Source organism: Mobula hypostoma, chromosome 8, assembly GCF_963921235.1.
Source record: "Mobula hypostoma chromosome 8, sMobHyp1.1, whole genome shotgun sequence".
Classification (NCBI taxonomy): Eukaryota; Metazoa; Chordata; class Chondrichthyes; order Myliobatiformes; family Myliobatidae; genus Mobula; species Mobula hypostoma.
Window position 1 is genome coordinate 139,073,558 of NC_086104.1, and position 24,590 is coordinate 139,098,147.

Sequence of the window (24,590 nt, forward strand, 5' to 3'; positions counted from 1 at the left end):
AGAGATAACCATCATGTACATGGAGGGCCCCACATCACAGCATAGACTACTTCCTTGGGTATCATCTTTTCTATTCTTTGGCTGTTCATGCAGGGTCAATAGAACCTAGTAGATGTGCACACAGTTGTGTAAGTCCACATGCTTTTTAGTTGAGACAATAAAACTGCTTGTCAGTAAATACAGATTCTCTTTTGTGCCTAACTGATCATTATTACTGAGGGGTAATCCTTGGGTGTCAAAATGGTTGTTGTGACGTGTCTAGTGTGGTTGTGTCGTAGGTAGTGCTTGCCTCTCTCACTTTCAGCTTCCACCGCTGGCGAGCAGTCTTGCGAGAAGGAGAGCTGAATGTGTAAGTCTTTCCCTGCCAGTAACAGCAAGCCTCACGTAGAGACTCCTCACTGGCGACACACGGAAACTGAGCTCCTTTCGGACTCAGGCTGAACTGCAGAGGGCGGGGAGGAGGTCTGGCCCCTGTACACGTAGCACGCAGGCCCACCGGTGTATGGATACGCCCTGGTGCTCGTGAACCAGATCCGCAGCTATGGGTAAATAGCCCCACTGCCTTGCGGGCAGCCTCGGGAGAGACGAAGGCTACGGGAGTAAACCCAGACAGCAAATCAAGAGGCAGCTGGATGTCATTGAACATCCCTCTGGCAGCTCCTGCAGCCAATCTGGTGCCAAACGCATTGCATCATAAGCTTTCCTTTGGACTACGCTGGTGAGTCTGAGAGGGGGATCTTGTCGACTGGGCATCTCAGGATCTCCATACCTTCTGCCCAGGCTTGTGATGAAGATCATCACCACCCATTGTCCTTCGAGACAGACGGATGCCAACCAATCCTTGTCCCACCATGCACATTGCTTCATTCACTCTTTTTTCTTCCCTGTTTTTGCATTACCTATTTAATTTAATTATATATGCTTTTATTTCTTGTTGTAATTTATAGTATTTTTATTATGTATTGCACTGCTGAAAAGCAACACATTTCACAACATATGCCAGTGATATTGAAACCTGATTCTGATTCCAAGTCCTCCAAACCAGAGTTCAGAGCAGAAATATCATGTAACATGTGTCAGAATATGGAATTCCACTGGATTAGAGAGATACATTCAGATTGGAGAGACCAGTTACGGAAACCACTCTTGCCGTTAAGGAAACTGTGAGTCAGAATTTAAAACCAAAGATCAGGTTTGGCTGGAAGGGATTGAGATTATAAACAATTCCCCCGGATACAGTAGAAGAAAGGCAGAATAAAGTAAGCAATTTTGCTTAGTTCTTCTTGGAATGGGGATTTCTCTGAATAAGATGCCCAAACCTGATTTAATGGGAAAGTTACCCATCTTCTCCCAAGTTTCAAATTTTAATCACTTTATAACCAAGTTGGTTGGGGGCTGGAAAGATATAAAATCCAATTGATTGTCGGCAGCTGGAATCCTTCTTGAAGAAGGCCCACTTCCAGGAGGAAGTGGGGTTTGTAGCCAGTGCAAAGAAGCTCCAGTATTCCATATCTAATCATTTAGAATTGCCAGTAGTTCAGAGCCTGGACCACTGGATTCTGTTTCTCAAACTCCATTTGAAATCCCCAAGATCAATTTCCCCACATTCCATTTAAATTCGCAAGGCCCCTATTTCCCGCAGTACTTTAAGTTCTTTAGGACCCTGTTTCCAAACTCCCTTTAAATTCCCCAAACTCTCCACAAATTCTCCAGGACCCTGTGCCCCACACTCTCTTTAAATCATTGCGGCATGTTTCCAATGCTTCATTTAAGCTTTCCAGATTCACCAGAAAATTTATTATATGTACAAAAATGTAAATCAAAAGGGAGTTGGAGTATTATCAGAGTGTGTCCAGAAAATCTGCTATTCTAGCATCATTAAAGTTGCAAGGGTGCTGGATTAAATTACTGGAGTTTTACTGTAATTGTGCAACTTTTAAAACTTTTTTTAGATTTGAAAAAGCTCAAATATAGATATTTGAATTCATTATTCCCACGTTATAATAATTTCCTAGAATATCAATTCATCAATGTGACCACTTCAGTATAAGGAACATTTTACATCAAAATGAAGAAGGGAAAGAACTTGCCTTAGGGTTGTGAATCCTTTGCATTTGTGGGGTTGAGGGGGCACTCTCGGCAAAGATTGGGTTTGTGACTCCAGCTGCCTGAGGTGGCTGGGTTCTAAGAGTGGAAACAAATGGTAACAAGCTACAGTCATCGCTTCACACTTCACATACCATTCTTGTCACAGCTCGCCAAGACGTTATGTATCAACTCTCATTTGCTGATAAAGTAGTGCAAAACAAGCAAGTTCTTGAAGCAAGCACAAGAGTAGCCACATTTCATGGGATTGTGGAAATAGCTGCTTTTCGGGGCAGTTTTCACATGTATCTTGGAAAAGGTGAAAATCAGGGAAGTATCATGAACAGAGGCATTGACACTCACACGGGATGGCTGGGACGGCTCTAAGTTATGCACAGCAACAGAAATCAGGAAGGAACTGGAAATGACTTGATGAAGGGCAGAAGCTTGTGACAGATTAGTGGGCAATTATATCAGTGGAAACAGCAGAGACTGTGGTCATCTTAAGCAGGGTAGAGTGAGTCACTCCTTCCTGGTTTTCCATAAATTATCACCATTCCATGCCATTCTCTTTGAAGTGGGGTGGGACTTGGGATCGGCATTTGATCCCACCAGCTCTCATCTCCAACTCTGCCATGGATGAGAAAGGAGGAGGGTTGAGCACGGAGCTAGCAACCCCATCCTATAAAATCCCAGTGCTACAGAAACACCAGCAGAAGCTTAAAGACCTCATTCCCGAGAGAGGAAGGATCTTCGCCCAGAAGACCTATGAAGTTTTCTGGTGAAAGCAGAAACCCCAGGGCCAATTAGCCTTCTGCTGGCCCAGGACAGAGGACTCCGGCAAGCTTCTGCTGATGGCCTGTGCCCCAGTAGGACTGATGGGCTGAGGAAGAAGATCTCTCATCTCCAACTACCTCAGGGGGCTGTACCCTGCACACTGAGAAGTGGAGAGGTGTAAGTGTGTGGTTAGGGTCCAACGAGGCTGTGGAAGATATAGCACCCCCAATCACGCATCAGATGCAGAATAAATCCTAAAGCTTGTAAAACATTCTGGCAGAGTGCTGAAGGTGTTGTCAGGGTAGGAAATATTGCCACCATGGTCATCCATTTTAGTGACATAGACTGAGGGATAAAAGTGGCCTTGGGTGGGAGAACCTCTCCTTTACATCCACCTGAGAAGGCAGAGGGGCCTCACCTTAAAAACAACTTCTCCAATGGTGTGGGACTCCCTCAATATTGGGGTGTCAGTGTGGATCTGGACCCAAGTCCTGAAGTGACACTTGAACCCATGAGGTCCTGAGTCAGAAGTGAGGAGGGGGCGACACCATGAGCCACAGCTGATTGCCTAAGTTTCCAAGTTCAATATCTGGTTGTGACCAAGGTGGACAAAGGTCATAACCCTTCTCGAATATCACTCACCGTGGTAGGGGTGTGCTCTTTCTTGTGCACTTCTTGTACATGAAGCATCCTACTCCAACTGCGACGAGGATTAACACCACAATCAAAATAATGGCGACTAATGCTGCAGAATTTGAAAGAAAAACAGATTAATTTCATGACACATGGCAGGTTAAAAGACAAGATGAGTTTAGATTGCCACACCAGATTAGATAATCACAGGGTTATTTCCTAGAGGCATGGGTTCATTACAGCTGAGTAATGCAAAGTAAGTCTCCAACAACTGGCTGGAGACTTCCAATGAGATTAGAGTACTAGTGAGCAAATAAAATCAAATAAGATCAATAGAAGAAAATTCAGGAAATGCTCAGCAGATCAGGCAGCACCTTTGGAGAGAAAAACAGAGGCAACGTCTCAGGTTGAAGAATCTTCGTTTGCTTCCCTTCCCACAGATGAAGCCTGCACTGTTGAGCATTTAAAAAGTTCCCGCATAAAACATAAAACACTGCAGCACGGTACAGGTCTTTTGGTCCATAATATTGTGCTGACCTTACAACCTACTCTAAGATTAATCTAACTCCTCCCTCCTACATAATCTTCCATTTTTCTGTTATCGACCATGTGCCTACCTAAGACTTTGTTTTTTTTACCAAAATATACTTTATTCAAAAATAAAATTATGTACAATAAACCATTCAATATCTGTCAATCCTTTACAGATGTTTCCATTATGGTCTATACATATCAACACTTTTGGCCACCCATGTGGCACTCTGTTGGTTCACCTTTCCACACCATTGTTGAGGGGTATACTCCCTGCCACCTGACCCCTCTCGCTCCCGTGGGAGAAGAAACTTAAACTGTGGTCCTTCCCCACCGGGCCCTTGCGGTGGCTGCACCGAGTTTCAGTGTGTCCCTCAGCACGTACTCCTGCAGCCGAGAACGTGCCAGTCGGCAGCATTCTCCCACGGACATCTCCATGTGCTGGTAGATCATCAGGTTTCGGGACGACCAAAGAGCCGCCTTTCACCCGAGTTGATGATCTGCCCGCAGCACCGGATGTTGGTCTCCGTGTGCGTCCCCGGGAACAGCCCGTAGATCAGAGAGTCCTCTGTTACGCAGCTGCTGGGGATGAAACGTGACACCAGCCCGTCCACCCTCCTCCACACCTTCTCTGCGAACTCGCAGTGTGCAAAGAAGTGGGTCACAGACTCCTCCTCACTTTGTTAAAGGTCCTTAGTGCAACTGCCTCTCCTTCCACCCCTGGCAGGGCATTCCATGCACCCACCACTCCTTGTACAAAGAACTTACCTCTGATATCCCCTGCTATACGTCCTCCAATCACCTCAAAATTATGCCCCCTCTTATTAGCTGTTTCTGTCATGGGAACAGCCTCTGGTTATTCTGAGGTCATGCCCAATCGTGATAACCAAAGGGCAATTCAAACAGAATGATGTCACTAAATATCATTACAGTTTGGGATTCAGGATAATTTACATATCGAGGAGATTTAAGTTACAGACAATTCGTTCTATTGGCCACAGTGAATTCCGCCTTGACAAATCACTTTCACTGGTTGTAGTGACCAAACCAAAACGATTTCCGCTTCCGGCGAACCTATGGATTTGTTATACTTGCACGACGTGCCCTCACTCCAATAATTATTGCTCCAAAAGTTGAGGATATGTATTCAATCCTTTACTGACAATTAGCAAACATACAATCTAGCAGCAATGAAACCCAAGTGTAAGCTAAGTGTTATTGAGCGGTCAGTAAAGGATATGACATCCGTCAATCCCCATTTACTATAATCTCTAGAACAAAGCATGAAGGTGTCACTTATTCCCTTCACTTTTACCAGCTACCCACTCATGAGACTAGTTACCATAATAACAGACGACAATGCAGGTAGAGAGCAGATGCATGGCTCCTGCACTGGTTATTCGCAATGTTTTTGACCTCTACTTACCTGAACTTGCTCTTACAGCATCTCAAAAACATGCATTAAATTACACTTCTTTAAACCTGTCAGAAGACTGTTGAACAGCGAATGTTTAAATACTGCTTGTGCTTTCAGAAAGTTCAGAGCAATTAACCTAACACTGCATGAAAGCTTTAGGGAGCGAGCTTCAAAGATTTATCTGGCTGCAAGGTTTTTCTGTTCTCAACATAAATACAAAAGGGCAGGATGTCTGTACTATGTCAGTTCAACGGGGGCTATTTAAATCATTCATACTTGAATGGGGGAATGCAAGCAGGGTGCCTTCCAGCTCTGTACTGAGATAACTGGTATAAGGAGGAGGAGAAGATGGCGGTGTGACGGTAGCGCGCACGACCAATTCGGTGATGATGTCTGTTGTCTGTCAGGTAGGGGACTGTGCACAATTCTAATTTGATGGAGACAGACGTGAGAGCACGGAGGAACATCTGGAAAACTTCTGAAATGCCCACTTCACTGCCGCTGCTACTGCGTAGTAACCAGAATCTCCGGAGCTGAAGGCCCCGAAATCCTCGGCTTTGCGTGTTTCAGCGGCCGGGGCAAGGTCGAAGGCGCTCGGCAGAGGATGGCGCTCGGGAGGCTGTATCGGAGAGGCTGGTCGGAAGCTCGAAGTTTTCGTACGGACAGACTCAGTGTCGGCTGTGGTCGGCTGCTTCCAAGGCCTCGGCAAGTTGACGGTGCCTGGAGGTTTATGGCAGGGAGTTTCTCCCTTTTGTCGCCTGCTATCGGGGACTCAGGAGTCGATCGACTCGGGGACTTTTGAGACGTTATTTACCGTGCCCATGGTTTGTTCTTCATCAAATTATGGTATTGCTTTGCACTGCTGTAACTATATGTTATAATTATGTGGTTCTGTCAGTGTTAGTCTTTGGTTTGTCCTGTTTTCTGTGATATCACTCAGGAGAAACATTGTATCATTTCTTAATGCATGTATGCATTTCTAAATGACAATAAAAAGAGGACTGAGTGTTCTCATAATCTAAATACAGTGGTCTATTGGTATTTCCTGTAATTTTAACATGCCAGACATCAATATTAATGTCACAATAATGCTTTAGACATGACTGCAGGGAAGCACCTTTCAAGCCAACAAGGAACAATCTGCTGGAGGAACTCAGCAGGTCAAGCAGCGTCTGTGAGGAAAGAAGCTGTTGACTTGACCTGCTGAGCTCCTCCAGAACACTGATCATTGCTGCAGGTTCCAGCACTTGCAGCCTATTGAGTCTCCATCTAACGGGTGTATCGGTTATATTGGTTGAGCCATCCTCGACTGCTGATAGAGCTGCAGTACAACCTTCCCACGTGGAACAGAGAGGCAATGCTCGGAGGGTGTGTTCGACAGCTGAATGAGGAACAAAATGTTTCCTGCAGCTGCATATCAAGCAGAACTCAAATCTGCACTGAGCTGTTTTGAGACCTCTTGATACTAACAGAGGATGAGAGTCACAGAGTGTTACAACATAGATATAGACTCCGGCAAATTTCAACAGGTGTACGATGGAGAACCTTCTGAAAGTTTGCATCACCACCTGCTATGGAGACTCCAATGCACAGGACTGAAAGAGGCTGCCTGGGGATGTAGACTCGGCTGGCAAAATCACGGGCACAGCCCTCCCTGTCACCGAGGACATCTCCGAGAGGCAGTGACGCAGGAAGGTGGCATGCATCATTACTGATGCTCACCACCCGGGACTTGCCCTGTACTTACTGCAGCTTCTTCCCGTCCAGCATCATATTCCTGAATCGTCCATGAATCCATGAATGCAACCTCACGAATCCCCCTCTGCACTATTTATTGTTATTGTATGTTAAAGTAATTTTCCATGGCTAGCTCTGTATTGCTGCCACAAAACAACAGATTTCGCAGCATACAGTACTGTGTAAAGGTCTTAGGCATGTACAGTACATCTAGCTAGGGTGCCTAAGACTTTTGCACAGTACTGTAAATAAGTGGTAATAAAACTAATTCTGATTCTAATTCAGCATTGCCAGTTATTGCGAGACTTTGCATCCTTTCGCACTTTATGGGCATTCTGCCACTGTTAACATAGAAGTTTAGCCTCTTTCTCACAGAAGTACCAGGATCTGGCTGGAATTATGGACTGAAGCTTACTAGCTGTGTCCAGGCGCTCCCTGGAGCTAATAAACGAGGAAAAAAGTCCATTGCTACAACCTGCTGTAATGCTGGACCTCGGGTGTCTTGGAATAGTGAATCACGTCAGCAGTAGATTACCTCGACTGCGTGACTGGACCCAGAAATTCATCCATGGCCCTCCTTGCCTGATGGCGCAGGATCCTGATTTTACTCGCGGCCCAACAACAACTTGGATTACCAACCTGCTGGAGGAATTCAGTGGGTCGACCGGCATCTTTTAGGGGGAGGGGCGTGGATGGAAAGGGACCGTCAATGTTGTGGGTTGAAATCCTGCCTCGCAGTCCTGACGCAGGAAACGTCAGCATTCCCTTCCCCCACAGATGCTTCTCGACCCACTAAGTTTCACCAGCAGATTTGTTGCTCCAAGTTTCAGAATCGGTAGTACCTTATGTCTCTAAGATCTATTGCACGTGGCCGGTTGGTAGAGCTCAGCTGTGATCCTACAGTTGAAGAACAACATTTAGAAATCGCTTTCAAAGTGACATTTAGAAAGACCTCTTGACTCCCACCATCTCCCCTCATTATTATCTTGGAAGTCACTGAGCATGCCTGCAGGAAGGGATGTGAATTACGAAACCCAGTGGGGTAACCAACCCTTTTGACCAATGACTGACTGATTCGGGGAGTCTTGTGGTGCTGTTATGGTCTTACCGGTTTTAGGGAAGATGTTATTCTGTGGCGCGTATCCCTCCTCAAACTGGCACTGGTCCAGGTGATTACAGTTCTGAGAGAATGAAGAGAAAGATGCAATGAGCAGTCAAATACTGAGTGACTGTCGAATGTTTCACGTAGAGGGTATTCCCGGAAACGGCGATGTTTCTCTCATCTCCATTTGACCCTTAAGTGCTATAGTGATAAAATGTTAAATTGGTTTATTATATAGTACTGCGCAAAAGTCTTAGGCACACCTTTGCACAGTACTGTGGGAATATTATGCTTTGCATTGTACTGCTTCCCCTCTCCCATCCTTTCCCCAAAGGCGTTCCTCTTGAAATTTCCTTGAGCACGTGTCGGGGGCCACAGCTAGTATTGGGGCTGCCTCAGCGTTGGAGATCTGCGTTCAGTCTTGACCTCTGGTGTTGCCCGTGTGTGGAGTTTGCTCACCCTTCCTGTGACTGCGTGGGCTTCCTCTGTGTGCCTCGAGTTCCCACACGGCAATGTCATGCAGACTGGCAGGCGAAATGGCTGCTGTAAACTTGCTCTCATGTGGGGGAGTGGTAGCATCTGAGGAGTGTTGATGTGGATGTGAGGATTATAAACAAGGGAGTTGAAAGTCAAATGCAAGTTTGTTCTCATGTGCACAAGTTTACAGTAGGCACGGTAATCATGGGTGCAATGCCTTGGTATGGCAACTGCTGTGCACATGAATGCAAAAAATAGCAGGAACCAGCCTCCACTCCATGGACCCTGTTTATACTTTTCTCTGCCTCAGTGAAGCAGCCGGCATAAGCAAAGGTGCAAGAAGAAATGCAGATGCTGGAAATCCAAGGCAACACACACCCATAATGCTGGAGGAAGTCAGCTGATCAGGCAGCATCTTTGGAAATGAATCCGAAGTGTCTCAGAAAGGCAGTGTCCATTATTAAGGACCTCCAGCACCCAGGGCAGCCCTTTTCTCACTGTCACCATCAGGTAGGAGGTACAGAAGCCTGAAGGCACACACTCAGCGATTCAGGAACAGCTTCTTCCCCTTTGCCATCTGATTCCTAAATGGACATTGAAGCTTTGGACACTACCTCACTTTTTTTTAATATACAGTATTTCTGTTTTTTGCACATTTTAAAAATTCTATTCAATACATGTAATTGATTTACTTGTTTATTATTATTGTGTTTTATTTTATTAATTATTATTATTATTATTTTTCTCTTTCTGCTAGATTATGTATTGCATTGAACTGCTGCTGCTAAGTTAACAAATTTCACGTCACATGCCGGTGATAATAAACTTGATTCTGATTCTGAATGAACAGTCAATGCTTCAGACCAACCTCCTTCATCAGGACTCTCTGCCTGAAAACGTTGACTGCTTATTCATTTCCATAGATGCTGCCTGACCTGCTGAGTTTCTCCAGCATTTTGTGAGCATAATTGAAGACTCCAACCAAACTGAACGTTCTCTCTTCTTCCCTCTCCCATTGGACAGAAGTGCAAGAGCCTGAAACCATGGAGCTCCAGGCTCAATCACAGCTTCTACTCCATTCTCATTAAACTATTGAATGATGATACCCATAGTCCAATATGACAAGATGATGGACTCTCGGCCTCATAGTCTACTGTATTATGGTCTTGCACTTTATTATTTAACTGCACTGCACTTTTTCAGTAACTTTTACACTTTGTTCTGCTTTTCTATTGTTTTACCTTGTTCTAGCTCAATGCAATGTGTAATGATTTGACCTGTATGCACCATACGCAAATCAAGTGTTTCACTGTACCTAGGTGTTTGTGACAATAATATCTTACTTGCAGCAGCATCACAGACACGTGGCATCAGGTACACAACAATCACAAGAAAAACATTAATTATACATAAATTATACATAATGATGATGTAAAAAAACCAAAGTACGTTATAGTGCAAAGTGGTTAAGGTGGTCATAAACACAAGAGATCCTGAAGATGCTGGAAGTTTTGAGAGCACACGCAAAGAACCAGAGGAACTCAACGAGTCTGGCTGCATCTATGGAGGGGAATAAAGAGTCGATGTTTCGGGCCGAGACCCTTCAACAGGACTGGAAGAGAAAAGAGAGGAAGCCACAATAAGAAAGTGGGGGCGGGGGGGAAGGTGCATAAGCTGGCAGATGATAGGTGAAATCAGGCAAGGGGTAGATGGGTTGAGGTAAGAAGCTGGGAGGTGATAGATAGAAGGGGTGAAGTATTGATAAGGAGACATTTGATAGGAGAGGACAGTGGATCTGTGGACATAGTCTTGCTAAGCTGAGATAATGATAAGGGATGTGCAAGTTGGTTCAAGAACTGAGTGGTTGAGTGGTGAGGGATGAGTGTAAACAGTTGAATTGTGGACATGACCTTTCTCCACCCTGTGTGACTCTATGATTTATATTTAGTTCCTTGAAACTCATGATCAGTCCTGGGGAGGAAGTGCAGACAAGTCAGAGTAGGGTACCACAGTCAAGTTGAGCTGAGGTGTTTAACACTGTGTTCATTGTTCATTGTTCAAAGGGAAGGTAAACTCTTGCCACTACTCTGAAATGCACAGAGCAAGGAGAACCTTGGAAGAAGGAGAGACGAGAGCAGGCACTGGTGAAGTGGTGACCTTACCGCGTGCGGGGGGCACTTGTTGGAGCAGTTGTTGACTTTGACTTCGACGCATTCTGCATTCAAACACATCTGCGGAGAGGGAGCAGAGTTACAGTCAGCATAAAAGGGCGTGAGCTGGCTCACCAATAACCTGAGTTCAATCGGAGTGAAAGTGGGTATGTGAAGCCTGGTAGAAGTGAACCGGATTGCCTATTTGTGGGTTCGCTCAATTAGTGCACAGAACAACTGGGTAAGTTGCCTAACACTATGCAGGTATTAATGCATATTTTATTCCATATCTGTACATTGAACATTAGATGTTAATGAGATCATAAGATATAGAAGCAGAATTAGACCATTTGGCCCATTGAACCTGCTCTGCCATTCCATCGTGGTTGATTCATATTGCCTCTCAAACCTATTCTCCTCCCTTCTCCTAGTAAACTTTGACACTCACATTAATCAAGAACCTATCAACTTCTGCTTGCAATATACCCAATGACTTGGCCTCCATAGCTGTCTGTCGCAATGAATTCCACAGATTCACCACCCTCTGGCTAAAGAGGTTCCGCCTCATCTCTGTCCTAAAGGGAGGTCCCTCTGTTCTGAGGCTGTTATTTCTTCTAACTGCTGAATGATGCTTTTATTTTGTTGCACATCACGTCATAAACACAACAGCAAATTCCTAACACATATATGTGCATATGGTGAATAAAGTTGATCCCTGACCTTTGTTCCTTAACACCAACAGCTGAGGCAGGAACAATAACAACACTTAAAGGATATTTGGATAGATAACATGAATAGAAATGGCATAGAGGGAAATGGGTCAAATGCCAGCAAATGGGGCGGACACAATGGTCAGCAGGAATGAGCTGGGCCTGACTTTCTTTATTACTCTACAATCATCTCCCCCATATCATGTGACCTGAACATACCTACGACGTGCTTTGTACATTCAAGCCACAAAAGAAAGCTTCTGTCTGGAAGTTATTATTTCTTACTGAACCAATGTCAACAATCAGTTCCAGAAGGCACTGTCCAAATTGTGAAACTTATCAGCTTCAGCTCCAAAGCTGTACAAGGCTCCCTGCTGGAGCAAGGCTCTGTTTCTCAGTCAGCGGATGTTAGGGGCTGGTGGCAATTTCCCTCACAGTCCCGGCCTTAGTGGGCAGTCGCCCCCTGTACAACCAGTACCAGTGCAGCAAATGGGGTGTTGATGGGGAGTGAGTACAGTGATGGGGCGTGGAGTTCTCCTGGACGGTAGGGGAACCAACGCAAGTTCTGACACAGGACATGGTTTCCTTTGGCATGGGTGACAGGAACATACCAGGCAAGGGCGTGAGTGCCCTCTACAAATGACAACGCTTTTGTGGCCTAAGCATAGCGCAGCCGTGCAGCTGGTAGAGCCACTACCCTGCAACACCAGAGACCCAGTTTTGATCCTGACCCTCGGGCGCTGTCTCTGCGGAGTTTGCACGGTCTCCCTGCGACGGGATGGATTTCCTTCAGGTTCTCCCGTTTCCTCCCACACCCCAGGTTGGTGGGTTAAGTGGCCACTGTAGCTGGCCTCCAGCCGAGGTGATGGGGGTGTAGGAAAGCGAGGCTTATGTCAGATTGTTGGAGGCTGAGTGAGCTAGGGCTTCTCTCTTTGCAGTGACAGAGGATGAGAAACAACTTGATAGAGTTCTATAAGATTTTGATTTGCACAAGTAAAAAAGGTGCTGCCTTTGAGACAGCACCTGTTTTTCACCAGGAGAACAATGGCCAATATCAGAGGACATCCATTTAAAGTGAGTGGGGGAAAGGTTCAGTGGGATGTCAGAGGTACGTATTTTACACAGAGAGTGGTGGATGCCTGGAGTGCACTGCTGGGGCTGGCAGTAGAGGTTGATACATTGGGGAAATTTTAAGCAACCCCTAGGTAGGTCCATGGACCCAAGGAAAGTGGAGTGCTATGAGCTGTGTAGGAGGGAAGGGGGAGATTGATTATATAGGTCAGTACAACATCCCGGGCCGTAGGGCCTGTGTTGTTCAGTGTTCTACAGTGTAGATGGGCGATTGATGGTTAGCACCGTGGGACGTTCCATCTTGTATCACTCTGGCATTCTACAGCAACTGATGGCTTTCCCAGCTGTAAAATGATAAATTGCTTTATTCCGACTTTGATGGTAGAGCTTTCCTTGGCTAACGCTGACCTGGCTCAGCCTAGCAGGGACAGTCCACGATGAGCTGAGGTTTCTGAGGAGGAAGTTGACCTGATTTGGTGCATCCATGAGCTTGTGCACGTTCCCAGACAGCATCAGGAAGCATAGCCCATGGGCTGAATGGTCCCTTCTTTGTCCTGCAAAGGTTCTGTGCACAAGAAACAAAAAGTAATAGCACCGCAAGGTAAAGCCACAGACCAGAAACTCAAACACTGTGGCTCCTGAGAAAGGAAAGGATCAAACATTGGGTCTGGATCCAAAATCGTAGCCCATCCTCCCAACCCTGCATTGCAGGTAGGGGGCAGCAATGGTAGTACGGTGGTTAGCACAATACTTTACAGTACCAACGGCCAGGGTTCATTTCGTACCGCTACCTGTAAGCAATTTGTACGTCCTCCCAGTGACCGCGTGGGTTTCCTCTGGGTGCTCTGGTTTCCTCGCACAGTCCAAACACGGGTCCGGTTGGCAGGCTAGTTGGTCTTTGTAAATAGTCCTGTGATTAGGCTCGTTTTAAGTTGGGGGACTACTAGGCAGTGTGGCTTGAAGGGGCTATTCTTCGCTGTATCTCAATAAATAAATAAATAACTCTTTGCAACTTATTTCACATTCATTTTAATACCTTGTTGGTTCCACACTTTATCCCATCTTGCACCAATCCTGGGTTAACTCCACCTCTGTCTATGAAGGAGTTGCAATTTTCTCTTCCTATGGTTTGAGTAATGTAGCCATAAGACAGCGTCATCTTCCCACCGACGCAGTGTAGCTGCCCACACATTATGTCCCTGTGGAAGGAGGAGAATGTGTTAGGTACAGCTGACAGAGATCATCCAACCATTGCCTCGCTTCTTCTCAAGTTCAAGTTTAATTGACATTCAACAAGTATACAGCTAAATGAAACAGTGTTCATTCTGGGCCAAAGCGGAAAACCAAGTACATATAGTCACACACAGCAGACAGACATATTGTTACGACTGCATGTACAGTCACAAAATAATATTAGCACAAGACACAAAATGCTGGAGGAACTCAGCAAGCCAGGCAGCATCTATGGAAAGGAAAAAATAGTCAATGTTTCGGACATAGATCCTGCATCAGGACCAGAAATGAAGGTGGAAGAAGCCAGAATAAGAAGGTGGGGGAAGGGGAAAGAGTACAAACTGGCAGGTGATAGGTGAAGCCAGTAGGGTGGGGGGAGGGGTTAAAGTGAGAAGCTGGGAGGTGATAGGTTGGAAAGATAAAGGGCTGAATAAGAAGGAATCTGATAGGAGAAGGGGTGGACCATGGGAGAAAGGGACACCAGGGGGAGGTGATAGCCAGGTGATGAGAAGAAAAGAGATAAGAGGGGAGCCAGAGTGGGGAATGAAAGAAGAGGGAAGAGAGAGGTGATTAGTGTTTTGACTTGATTCCAAAAGGGGGTATTTTTGGGTTTAAATTAGTAACTATAAAGCAATCTGTGAGGTCTATATTTGAAGGCAGGCGAGTGGGGATGACTGGAAGAATTGGATCAGACCATGATTGAATGGCAGAGCAGACTCGATGGGCTGAATGGCCTAATTCTGCTCCTATGTCCTAAGGTCTTATGGTTATAGAAGCTGGAGGAGGCCAAAGAGAGCCCCATGTCACCTTGAAGCGGTGGTGTCTCAAGAAGGTGGCATCCATCACTAAGAATCCCCACCATCTGGGACATAGCCTCTTCTCGTTACTACCATCAGGGAGAAGGTACAAGAACCTAAAGACTCACACTCAATAACTCAGGAATAGCTTCTACAGTCAGATTTATGAATGGTCCACGAACTCATGTACGCTGCCTTCTTATTTCTTTTGTTTTACATTTTTAAATTTATTGCTGCAAGTTATAGTAATTGTATGCAACAAACTTTACAACTGCTCCCTTGGAGGGTCAGACACCCTGAGCCAATAGGCTGGTCCTGGAGTTATTTCCTGGCATAATTTACATATTATTATTTAATTATTTATGGCTTTATATTGCTATATTTATACTCTATTCTTGGTTGGTGCAACTGTAACGAAACCCAATTTCCCTCGGGATCAGTGAAGTATGACTATGACTATGACTACGTCTTTGCACTGTACTGCTACCATCTTCTTCTTCATGTGCCTTGTGCATTACACGCTTGGACGATCATGGCTCTCCACATTGAACGATCCCTCGCAGTGTCAGTGATATCTCGCACACTTAGATCTGTTAGTTCTTTCACAGTGTCCATATATTTTCTTCTTTGCCTTCTTCTTCCGCGTTTCCCAGGCATACGGACTTGTAATGTAAGGCATTCTATTTCTCCCTTTCTGATGACATGGCCCAGGAATTTAAGTTTCCTCTCATTTAATGTTCTCATTAAAGATCTTTTTGTATGGGCACGTTGGAGTACTGTCTCATTAGTTACCCTATCTCTATATGATATTTTCAGCATTCTTCTAAGAAACCACATTTCTGTTGCTTCTAAGTTTCTTTGGAGTTCTGGTGTTATAGTCCATGTTTCGGAAGCATACAGCAGGATTGACCAGATGTAACATTTTAGTAGCCTAAGCCTCGTTGTCATAGAAATGTGTCTGCTAGCAAAAATGGGTTTCATTTTTTGGAAGTTGGTTTTGGCAATGGCAAGTCTGCTACCATAAAACAGAAACTTTCACTTCATTTCAATAAGTGAAATAAAATCTGATTCTGCATAGAATCAGCTCAACCTCCCTGCCTATCTAACTCCCAGAGACATTCCTCATCTTTGTCACTAAGCATACAAAGGAATTGATGGAAATGTGTAGTTCTCATTATCAATCTTGGATCTAATGCTAGATTGCAGGAAATCTACATACATCCCATAAACACAACAGACTGTTCAGTTCCAAAGCATCAGCCCTGTTTTCCCCACCACAGATCATCAATGGTGGAAAAATCACTGGGAAGTTGATGGACCTGTGGGAGGGACTAGATTACAGGGAAATAAGGGAGGGAAGTAGTATTTCTCCGAGGGATAGCATCAACATAATGGGCTGAAAGGTATCCTCCTATGGTATAATAAAATGTAAAATAATTAACATTTTGTCATCAACAATTCCAGTTCATGCACGTTGGTTATACAAAGGACTGGGGGAATTGTGTGGCATGCAGTATACTGAGCAGCCATCAAGTGTGTGTGGGGAGGGAGGGAGAGGAAATACTATATATGACTGTTTCACTATTAACACTCACTTAGGTTTGCAGCCTTGGTATGTGGTTGTCTTCTTGCAGTAACCGTGCTGATCACCCTGTCTATTTATTTCAAAACATCGACTGGATCCTAGCCGAGCACCTGATAGAAAAGAATAAAATACTTGTGGGAATAACCATGGCACAAAGTACATTGTCAAAATCAAGGTCAAACTTGAGTTTATTGACATGTGCCTGTGTACACACAGGTGAAATGAAAATCTTATTGCAGCAGCATTGATTCAGATATGGAGAATTAACAAGAAAAACATCAGTTATACACAAATTTTACAGGAAAGAACACAATTAGAATAAAAATGGTCCATTTTTATTGCAAAGTGATGTGGTAATAGTATTGCTACATTGTTGATCAAAGTGCAACTTGGACAAGAGTGGGGTTTCCATGTTATTCACCATCAGGATGAAGGTAGTGGTGGAAGAGGTGATTGGTTTAGGAGTCTGATAGTCTTCAAAACTACTAAAACTATTACCCTAGCAACTATTGTAGCACCAGTTACAGGAGCTTTTGCAGACAACTCGGTTGAGGCATCGTCCCTGAGCACACCTGTGACTATCCTGCAAAAGAACTTCACTGGTCACATGTTAATTTCAACAGGCAAACAAGTTTATTTCATCTTTTGCAAGTCCAACTGGATCTATCCATAACACGTAGGTATGTAGTATTCAACTCACCTCGTAAAGGACCTCTCACACCATCAACGTCTTAATTTCATAACACTGGGAACACAAAGAGCCTTGAATTCATTTGACCCTCACCATAGATGAGAAAAAAGAACACTGTAGCACAGTAATGTCTCTCGTTTCATTCAACCAGTATTTCGCTCTCTCAGGTGCGAGGATCATTTGATATGAACCAGAATAAATCAGCTGACTTTAGCAGAGTATTTGTAATATACTGTATATGTATATGCCATAGAGTCATACAACAGCTAAACTGAATCCTTTTGTCTGCAGTTCTCACCAGGGCTCATACACCAACTTGGTTCGTTAGCTGATTCTGCTAATAGCCACAAGACTCAGCAGTGAGCAGGCCACCTTACATAAGCAAGACATGTCTAGAGTCAGTATGATTTGGGGTTCAACCAGTCAGGAATGACGGGCTGTTTCGATTAAAGGAACCTTGATTTGAGCAAACGCTGTATAAATACTGCCCATACACAGATTTCGGTGGCCCAGAAAGGACAGATCGTACACCAGCATAAAATTATAAAAAAGGTATATTTACTAATTTTCAACTTTATCAAACAGTTAACAGAGAAAGATAAAAGGGCCCATTACAGTTAAACCAGTCTGAATGTGCACATAAACATTGGAGCTCATTTCTGTAGTAGCTGGGAGTAGCTTTGCTCATGACGCTGAATTCTCCTCACCAACCACAGGTAGAACTTTCCTTCTTGGAACCTCTGCCTCATGAAACACTCCTTGCAATAGGGTCTCACCTTTGGATGCGATCCTCCAGGTATCTTCCCTGCTCCTCTCCCACCTCCCACCAAAAGACCCCAAACCAGACTACAGTCCTTCAGAAAACTCTTCCCACCCAGCTCTTGAGAATGTGTTACACCATCCCACTCCTGATTCACCAACACAACATTCCTAAGTTGGACAACATGGCTCCTTACCTTTAGCTGAAGCAAAAACATTCTTACCAGCAGGATACACAGCTTTTACAGAAACTGCTGAACTAAAATATACAATAGCATAGCAGTAGAAATCTTAATCAGGGTATTACATGTCCAACTGGTCAATGTCAACCAAGTGTAATGCATTGACTCATATTTTTACTGTTATACTGTAAGTATTTCATTTTGACAGTTCTGTGAGAGCTGCTTGTTTTCTGTTTATATTTGAGTTATTGTTGAAAATAAGAGATGAGGAGAAATGTGTGCCATCCAATTAGGATGGTTGAATTGAAGGGGCTGTTTCTCTGGTGAGGGACACTAAGTTTGGGCTTGGGGATTTTTTTTTGTTTGAGTGGAGATGAAGAGGGAAGACGCCGGAGAGGAATGTTCGTAGGTTTTGACCTGGAGAGGGACCGTGATTCGACAAAGCCCAGGGTGAGATCGATGGAGTATCGGTGACTTGGGGAAACTGTGAGCTCCAACTTGTGCATGTGAGACTGTTTTATTAAAATGGGCCCCTTTTTTTTGTTCTTTTCTTTACTAGTCCTTTAGTCAAATTAAGAATTATAAAGATAAATCTTTTAATTGTATGCGGAGTACTATCTGTTATTTCCTGGCATTAATTTGTAACAGGGTAGCAAATTACATAGCATCCACACAAACAGGGGGTTTGGTGTGAGCTCGCGTCTCAAGCTCACAAGTTTGGCGGGGCCAGAGATGGTCTTCCCTCGACTTACGCAGCCGAGGAAACTAGAGTGTTTCACAAGATTCCCATCCAACCTTGTTCTATTTGCCCATGTTTGTCCCATATCCCTCCAGAGCTTTCCTATCCATGTACCTGACCAAGAATTCTTTAGCTGTTGTTAATGTACCCACTCAACCTTCTCTTCTGGCAGTTTATTACATATACAGCCCACCCTCTGGGTACAGAAGTTGCCCCTCAGGTTCTGATGAAATCAGTCTCTTCTCATCTTAAACCTACGTCCTTTAATTCTTGATTCCCTATCCTGGGAAAAAAGACTTTGTGCATTCACCCTATTCATGTCCTTTATGAATGAAGGATAACTGCTAAAGGTTAGCATGCTTTGCTTCCTTCCTCATTCTACGTTACTTCTTTGCCTGTTTCCTATTTAACATGATTTTTAAAACTACAATGTCTATATCATCATTTTTATGCAATGACTCAATTTTTGGTTAAGATTATTTCATTCCTTTCCCCATGAGCTCACCAGCTGGTGTTATAATGAATATCCTCATTGGAGGAATGAACAGGATTCTTCTGAATTTGGAGTGTGTTGCCTGAAGGGACCGTGGAATCTGATTCAATAGGAATGGCCAAGAAGTTATGGAATAAAAAACAAAGTTAAAACAGACACACACACACAAAACATATATATGTTTGTGTGTGTGTGTATATGAGAGCTTGTAACACACACAAAATAATAGAGGGACTCAGCAGGTCATGCAGCATCTAAGGAAGTAAGAGACAATGTTTCAGGCTGAGACCCTTAAGATATTGCTTCCATATTATGCCTGGACTGTATTGTTTAAGGTAATAGACTGATGTAGAATATACTTAACTACCTTCTAATGTATAGTGGGCCACCTAATGTTGTTTGGGATATCCCTATAAAAATCAAGATTCTAAATTGCAGGATTCACTGGGCAGGTTTCTCCAGTAACATTGAGTTGTACCATTTGCACTGTGGCATACTCTACTGCTTCATTTCAAGTTCGTGCAGCTGTAATCACGCAGAAATTTATTGGTACTGCACTATGAGCAGCACTCTGCCAGCTACAGGAGAGTGCTGCCACATAATGAATTGAAGTTGCAATGAGGTGAGGGTGGGAAGAGGTCAAATTGGCAGGTGATTGTCTTTACCAGCAATGAGTTGAAGATTGTAGAGGAGGTGTGTGATGGATCTCAGTGAGGATAGAGAATGCAGTTCAAGTTTTAGCCTTATATATAGCACCATCTTGGAGGATACAGGGTGAGTGTAACATGGCTGTTCTTTGAGCCAAACAATTAATTTTCATATTAGTGATGTCAAAGTGATAAGAAATACATTCTGAGATATAGTCTGAGATGGAGGAGTGGAGAGGAGGATTTCAGGGTTGGAAAAGTTTATGAAGATGAGAGGACTGGATAGCAAATTTTAAACATTACTTTATTGGGAGTTACTTTAGAGGAGAGAGCACAGGGACTGAGTTGAGAGACAGGCAGTGGAGGTTTGGTAGAGAGTATTTATAGAAGTATATATATGGGCCGGCTGGTGGTGTAGTGGCATCAGCACGGGACTTCAAGGCAGATGGTTCTGAGTTCAAACCCAGCTGGGTCCCAACCTGGGCAGCAGCAGTTTCTGCGCGGAAGAAAGGCCTGGCAATCTTCTTCTGTATCTTTCCATGAAAACCGTATGGACCCTATGGTCTCGAAGAGTCGGATTCGTCTAAGCGACCGAACAACAACATTTACATTTACCGACGTGCTTATTGTTAGAAATGAAGAACATCAACCAACCTGGGCCCCACAGGGACACACACTGGTCCTGGTGGGTAGGGCACTTTCCATTGTAACAGAAGCCCATCCCTCCCTTGCAAGGGGTTCCGTTCTGGCGGAATGCATCTGGCGGGCATTTGTTGGACTTGCCATCGCAATTCTCTGAAAGATCACATTCATGTTTCACACTCCTGCACCGCGAGCCTGCCGCTTTGATCTGAGAACGATAGATAAAGAGCATTTAGTCTCTTCCTGCTTGGCCACCCACGTTTCTGCACAGAGTGTGTTCAGGCAAAGAGGAACATGAGGCACCCCCAAGTGAAAACACGCCTAACAGTGTGTGTAGTAGACAGAGAAAGGAAATGTGTGGGAAGTGAGAAAAAGAGGCACAGAGAGAGAAGGGAGATAAGGGGAGAGTGATGGAGAGGTGGACAGAAATATATAAAGAACCAACATGAGAAAGAGACCGTTACAAAGAAAGAATAGAGTGTGGGAGAGAGAATGAAGAGAGAAAATGAGAGGGGGAGAAAGAGAGGGTTAGAAAATGACGGGGAGAAAGAGCGAGATAGAAAGAGAGCAAAAGAAAGAGAAGGAGAGAAAGTGAGAGGGAAAATAGAGACAGGAAGTGACAGGGAAAGAGGAAGGGAAAGACAGAAACATAGCTAAAGAGATGAGAATGCAGGGAAATGGGTTGGCACAGTGGCGATGTAACAGAGCTCACAGCTCCAGTGACCCATATTCAATCCTGACCGTTGGATGCTGTCTATGTGGAGTTTTCGTGTTCTCCCTGTGACTGTGTGGATTTTCCTGGCCTCTCCACTTTCCTCCCATATTCTAAAGACATGCAGTTGGCCACTGTAAGTTGTCCCTGGCTTGTAGGCGAGCGGTAGAGTCTTGGAGATATGGGCTGCTGCTGCGAATGTGGGGAGAATAGAATGAGTTGGGGAATTTAGTATAAAAATGGGCGCGTGATTGTCAGGGAGGAATCACTGGGTGGAAGGGCCTCTTTTGTGCTGTAGCTATCTACGAGTCTGGGAAAACAGAGGGAGAAAAACCATGAGAGAGGAAAAGAGACAAAAATAATCAAGGTTAAGTGAGAGAGAAAGAGAGGGGTGGGGAGAGGTTGAGAGAGTGGGAGAGAGAAAAAGAGAAAAATACGAGGAGAAAGGGAGAAAGAGATTGGAAAAAGATACACGTGTAGAGAGAGAGACATACACACAGACAGAGGGAGAGAGAATACATGGATTGAGGAGATGCACAGAGATGCAAGGAGATACAGTGAATGGAAGAGCAAGCTTCTAGAGGCACGTTTGCTGAAGAAAGGTAGAGGTGACAGATGTGTTGGAAATACCTTGCAATCTTGGCAGCATTCCCCATCAGCACACTGTGCTTCCTCTTTCATTTTGCATGTCTTGGGCTCGCAGCAGGGGTTTTTACATTCCTGTGGGTAACACGACACAATGAGGGGAGACCACCTTCACACTTATCTATACAGACATAGACAGAAGGAACGTCTCGAGAAAATATACATCCAGTGACCCATATCCAATCCGGACCCTTGATATACTTTCTGACACTTCCGGAGCTGGCTGGAAGAGCAGTGGAAGCCAAACCCCACACCACATTAAAAAACACATAAAAGTGTCCTTGGAGACCTGAGACCTGCACCAAGATTTGGAAATTGGGATTAAATAGTTCTTTGTGGATAAGCATGGAAATGATGGACTAATGATGGAAAGGAGGCTATTTAGTCCATCAAATGTTTCCCAAGGGACAACTCGTATCTCCTCCAGATATTGCAGTTATCTTTTCCAGGGATAGTCCATCATCAACTGGCAGCCCTTTCTGAGGATTGTGGATGATGTACAGGCTGAAAGATCAGGAAAAGAATGCTCTAAAATATTGAAATACGCTCAGTGGTCACCTTATTAGGTACACTGCACACCAGCTCGTTAATGCAAACATCTAGTAAGCCAATCGAGTGGCAGCAACTCAATGAAAAAAAAGCATACAAACATTGTCTAGAGGTTCAGATGTTGTTTAGGTCAAACATCAGAATGAGAAGGAAATATGGTCTAAGTGACTTTGATATGGAAAGATTATTGGTGCCAGATGGGGTGGGATTTTCATGCACAACAGTCTCTGGAGATTACAGAGAACAGTATGAAAAACAAGAAACATCCAGTTAGTGTCAGTTCTGTGGGGTAAAATAAAAAAAAACCTTGTTAATGAGACAGGTCAGAGGAGGATTGTCAGACTGGTTTAAGCTAATAGGAAGGCAAAAGCAACTCAAATAACCACATGTTGCAACAGTGGTGTGCAGAAGAGCATATCTAAGTGCACAACACATCAAATCTTGAAGTGGATGGGCTACAGCAAGAGAAGATTATGAATGGGACACTCAGTGGTCAGTTGATCTGGAATCTAATCTTCAAACACTGCACTGCATCAGGGAGCGGAAAAGTTACCTGAACACTATGTTTAAGAAGGCAGTCTCACCTATAAGAAGGACTACTTCGGATTCAGTCCGTGGCCAGAGACAAGAGGGTATAATTGCAATTAAGGCAGGTAGGGTGCTCCAACAGGTAGTGCTGGAGGAACTCAATTATTTAAGCTTGTCCAAGAATATCGGTGCTCTCTGTGAGGATGAGAATTGGGGCTGTAGGAAGGATGAACAACTGAATTGTGGCACCATGGATCAGGAAGCTTTTCGGTGGGGGGGGGGGAAGAGAAATGTACTTGTAATTGGGGATAGCATAGTCAGGTGAGTAGGCACAATTAGCTGTTATCAGGATCAAGAGTCCCGAAGGCTGTATTCTCTGCCTGGTGCCCAGGTCCAGGACATCTCATTTGAGCTGCAGAATAATTGGAGCAGGAGAGGAAAGATCCAGATTTGATTAGGGAGCTTAAGGTAAAGGAGCTCTTAGGAGACGAATGGTACAGCAGTAATGCCTGGAGTTTCTGAGAGTAATTCAAGAGACGTAGGAGGCACATGATAAAACAGGCCGAAGTTAACATAGTTTCCTTAAGGGGGACTCTTGCCTGATAAATCAATTGAAATTCTTAGAGGAAATAACACAAAGGCTAGTCAATGGAGAGCTGGTAGATGTTGTTTACTTGGATTTTCATAATGTCTTTGATAAGATGCCGCACATGAAGCTCACAAAATAGGTAAGAGCCCATGGTATTACAGGAAGGATACTCGTAACAGTGAAATACAACACCCAACAAGTCACATTAGGCTTGTATGTGGTAAAAACAGGAGAGCCAGCATTGTGGGGTTGTGATTGGCTGAGTCAACTACAACTTGATTGGAGATCCATTAACCATTTGCATGCTACATCCCCTGCAATAGAGTCAAATGAAAAGCAAATTGAGAAAGGTACTGGATGATGCCAAAGCAGTGCTCAAGGATGGCACTGGAAAACTCAAACATATCAAGAGTAAAATGATGTTAAATGGAAATGCCACACACAAGTTTTATAAAGCCCATCTGGTTCCTTATACTATCCGTAATAAAGTAACCAGTGAGCTAGATTGCATGGAGGCTGAGGGAATACTTCTCAAGTTTGAGAGGAGCCTATGGGCAATGTCAGCAGTCCCAGTAGACAAGAAGGATGGGTCTGATGGTTTCTGTGGTGATTTTAAGGTAACCATCAACCCAGTACTAAAAGTAGATCAATGCCCTTTGTGCAGGATAGAGGATATCTTTGCAAATCTTTCCGAAGGGCAACTCTTCGGTAAAGTGGACTTAGCTGAGGCCTACCTACAGATGGAGATGGAAGAAGAGTCCAAAATGTTTCTTCCCACAAACACTCGCAAAGGGCTTTGTCACTACAATAAGCTTATTTTTGGAGTAGCATCTGCACCTGCTCTCCCAGCAGAAAGCTATGGACCAGGTGCTGCAAGGTTCCCCAGGCATCTCAGTCTTACCTGGATGACATCATTGTTACTGGTGAGGATGACAAGGAACATCTCCAAAATCTTAAAACAGTGTTAAAAAGATTAGATGATTATGGTCTCAAAGCAAGATGGAAAAGTGTGAATTCTGTAAACCAACCATCACTACTGTGATAACACCATTGACACACAAGATTTACATAAGGGTGCTGAGAAAATTCATGCAGTGATCAATGCCCAA

The 24,590-nt window shown here is 44.2% G+C and overlaps 1 protein-coding gene across 1 annotated transcript in view; it reads right to left on the bottom strand.

Moving 5' to 3' along the window:
* Positions 1-24,590, bottom strand: part of LOC134351004 (zinc metalloproteinase-disintegrin-like crotastatin) — a 98,057-nt gene that overhangs the window by 17,084 nt on the left and 56,383 nt on the right. The window contains exons 13-20 of the mRNA XM_063056961.1: positions 21,801-21,890; positions 20,471-20,666; positions 16,316-16,415; positions 13,727-13,889; positions 10,922-10,990; positions 8,289-8,361; positions 3,505-3,607; positions 2,091-2,184 (exon numbers count right to left, since the gene is read on the bottom strand). Of these exons, the coding sequence (XP_062913031.1) occupies positions 2,091-2,184; positions 3,505-3,607; positions 8,289-8,361; positions 10,922-10,990; positions 13,727-13,889; positions 16,316-16,415; positions 20,471-20,666; positions 21,801-21,890 (888 nt within the window). The remainder of the gene's footprint in view (positions 1-2,090; positions 2,185-3,504; positions 3,608-8,288; positions 8,362-10,921; positions 10,991-13,726; positions 13,890-16,315; positions 16,416-20,470; positions 20,667-21,800; positions 21,891-24,590) is intronic.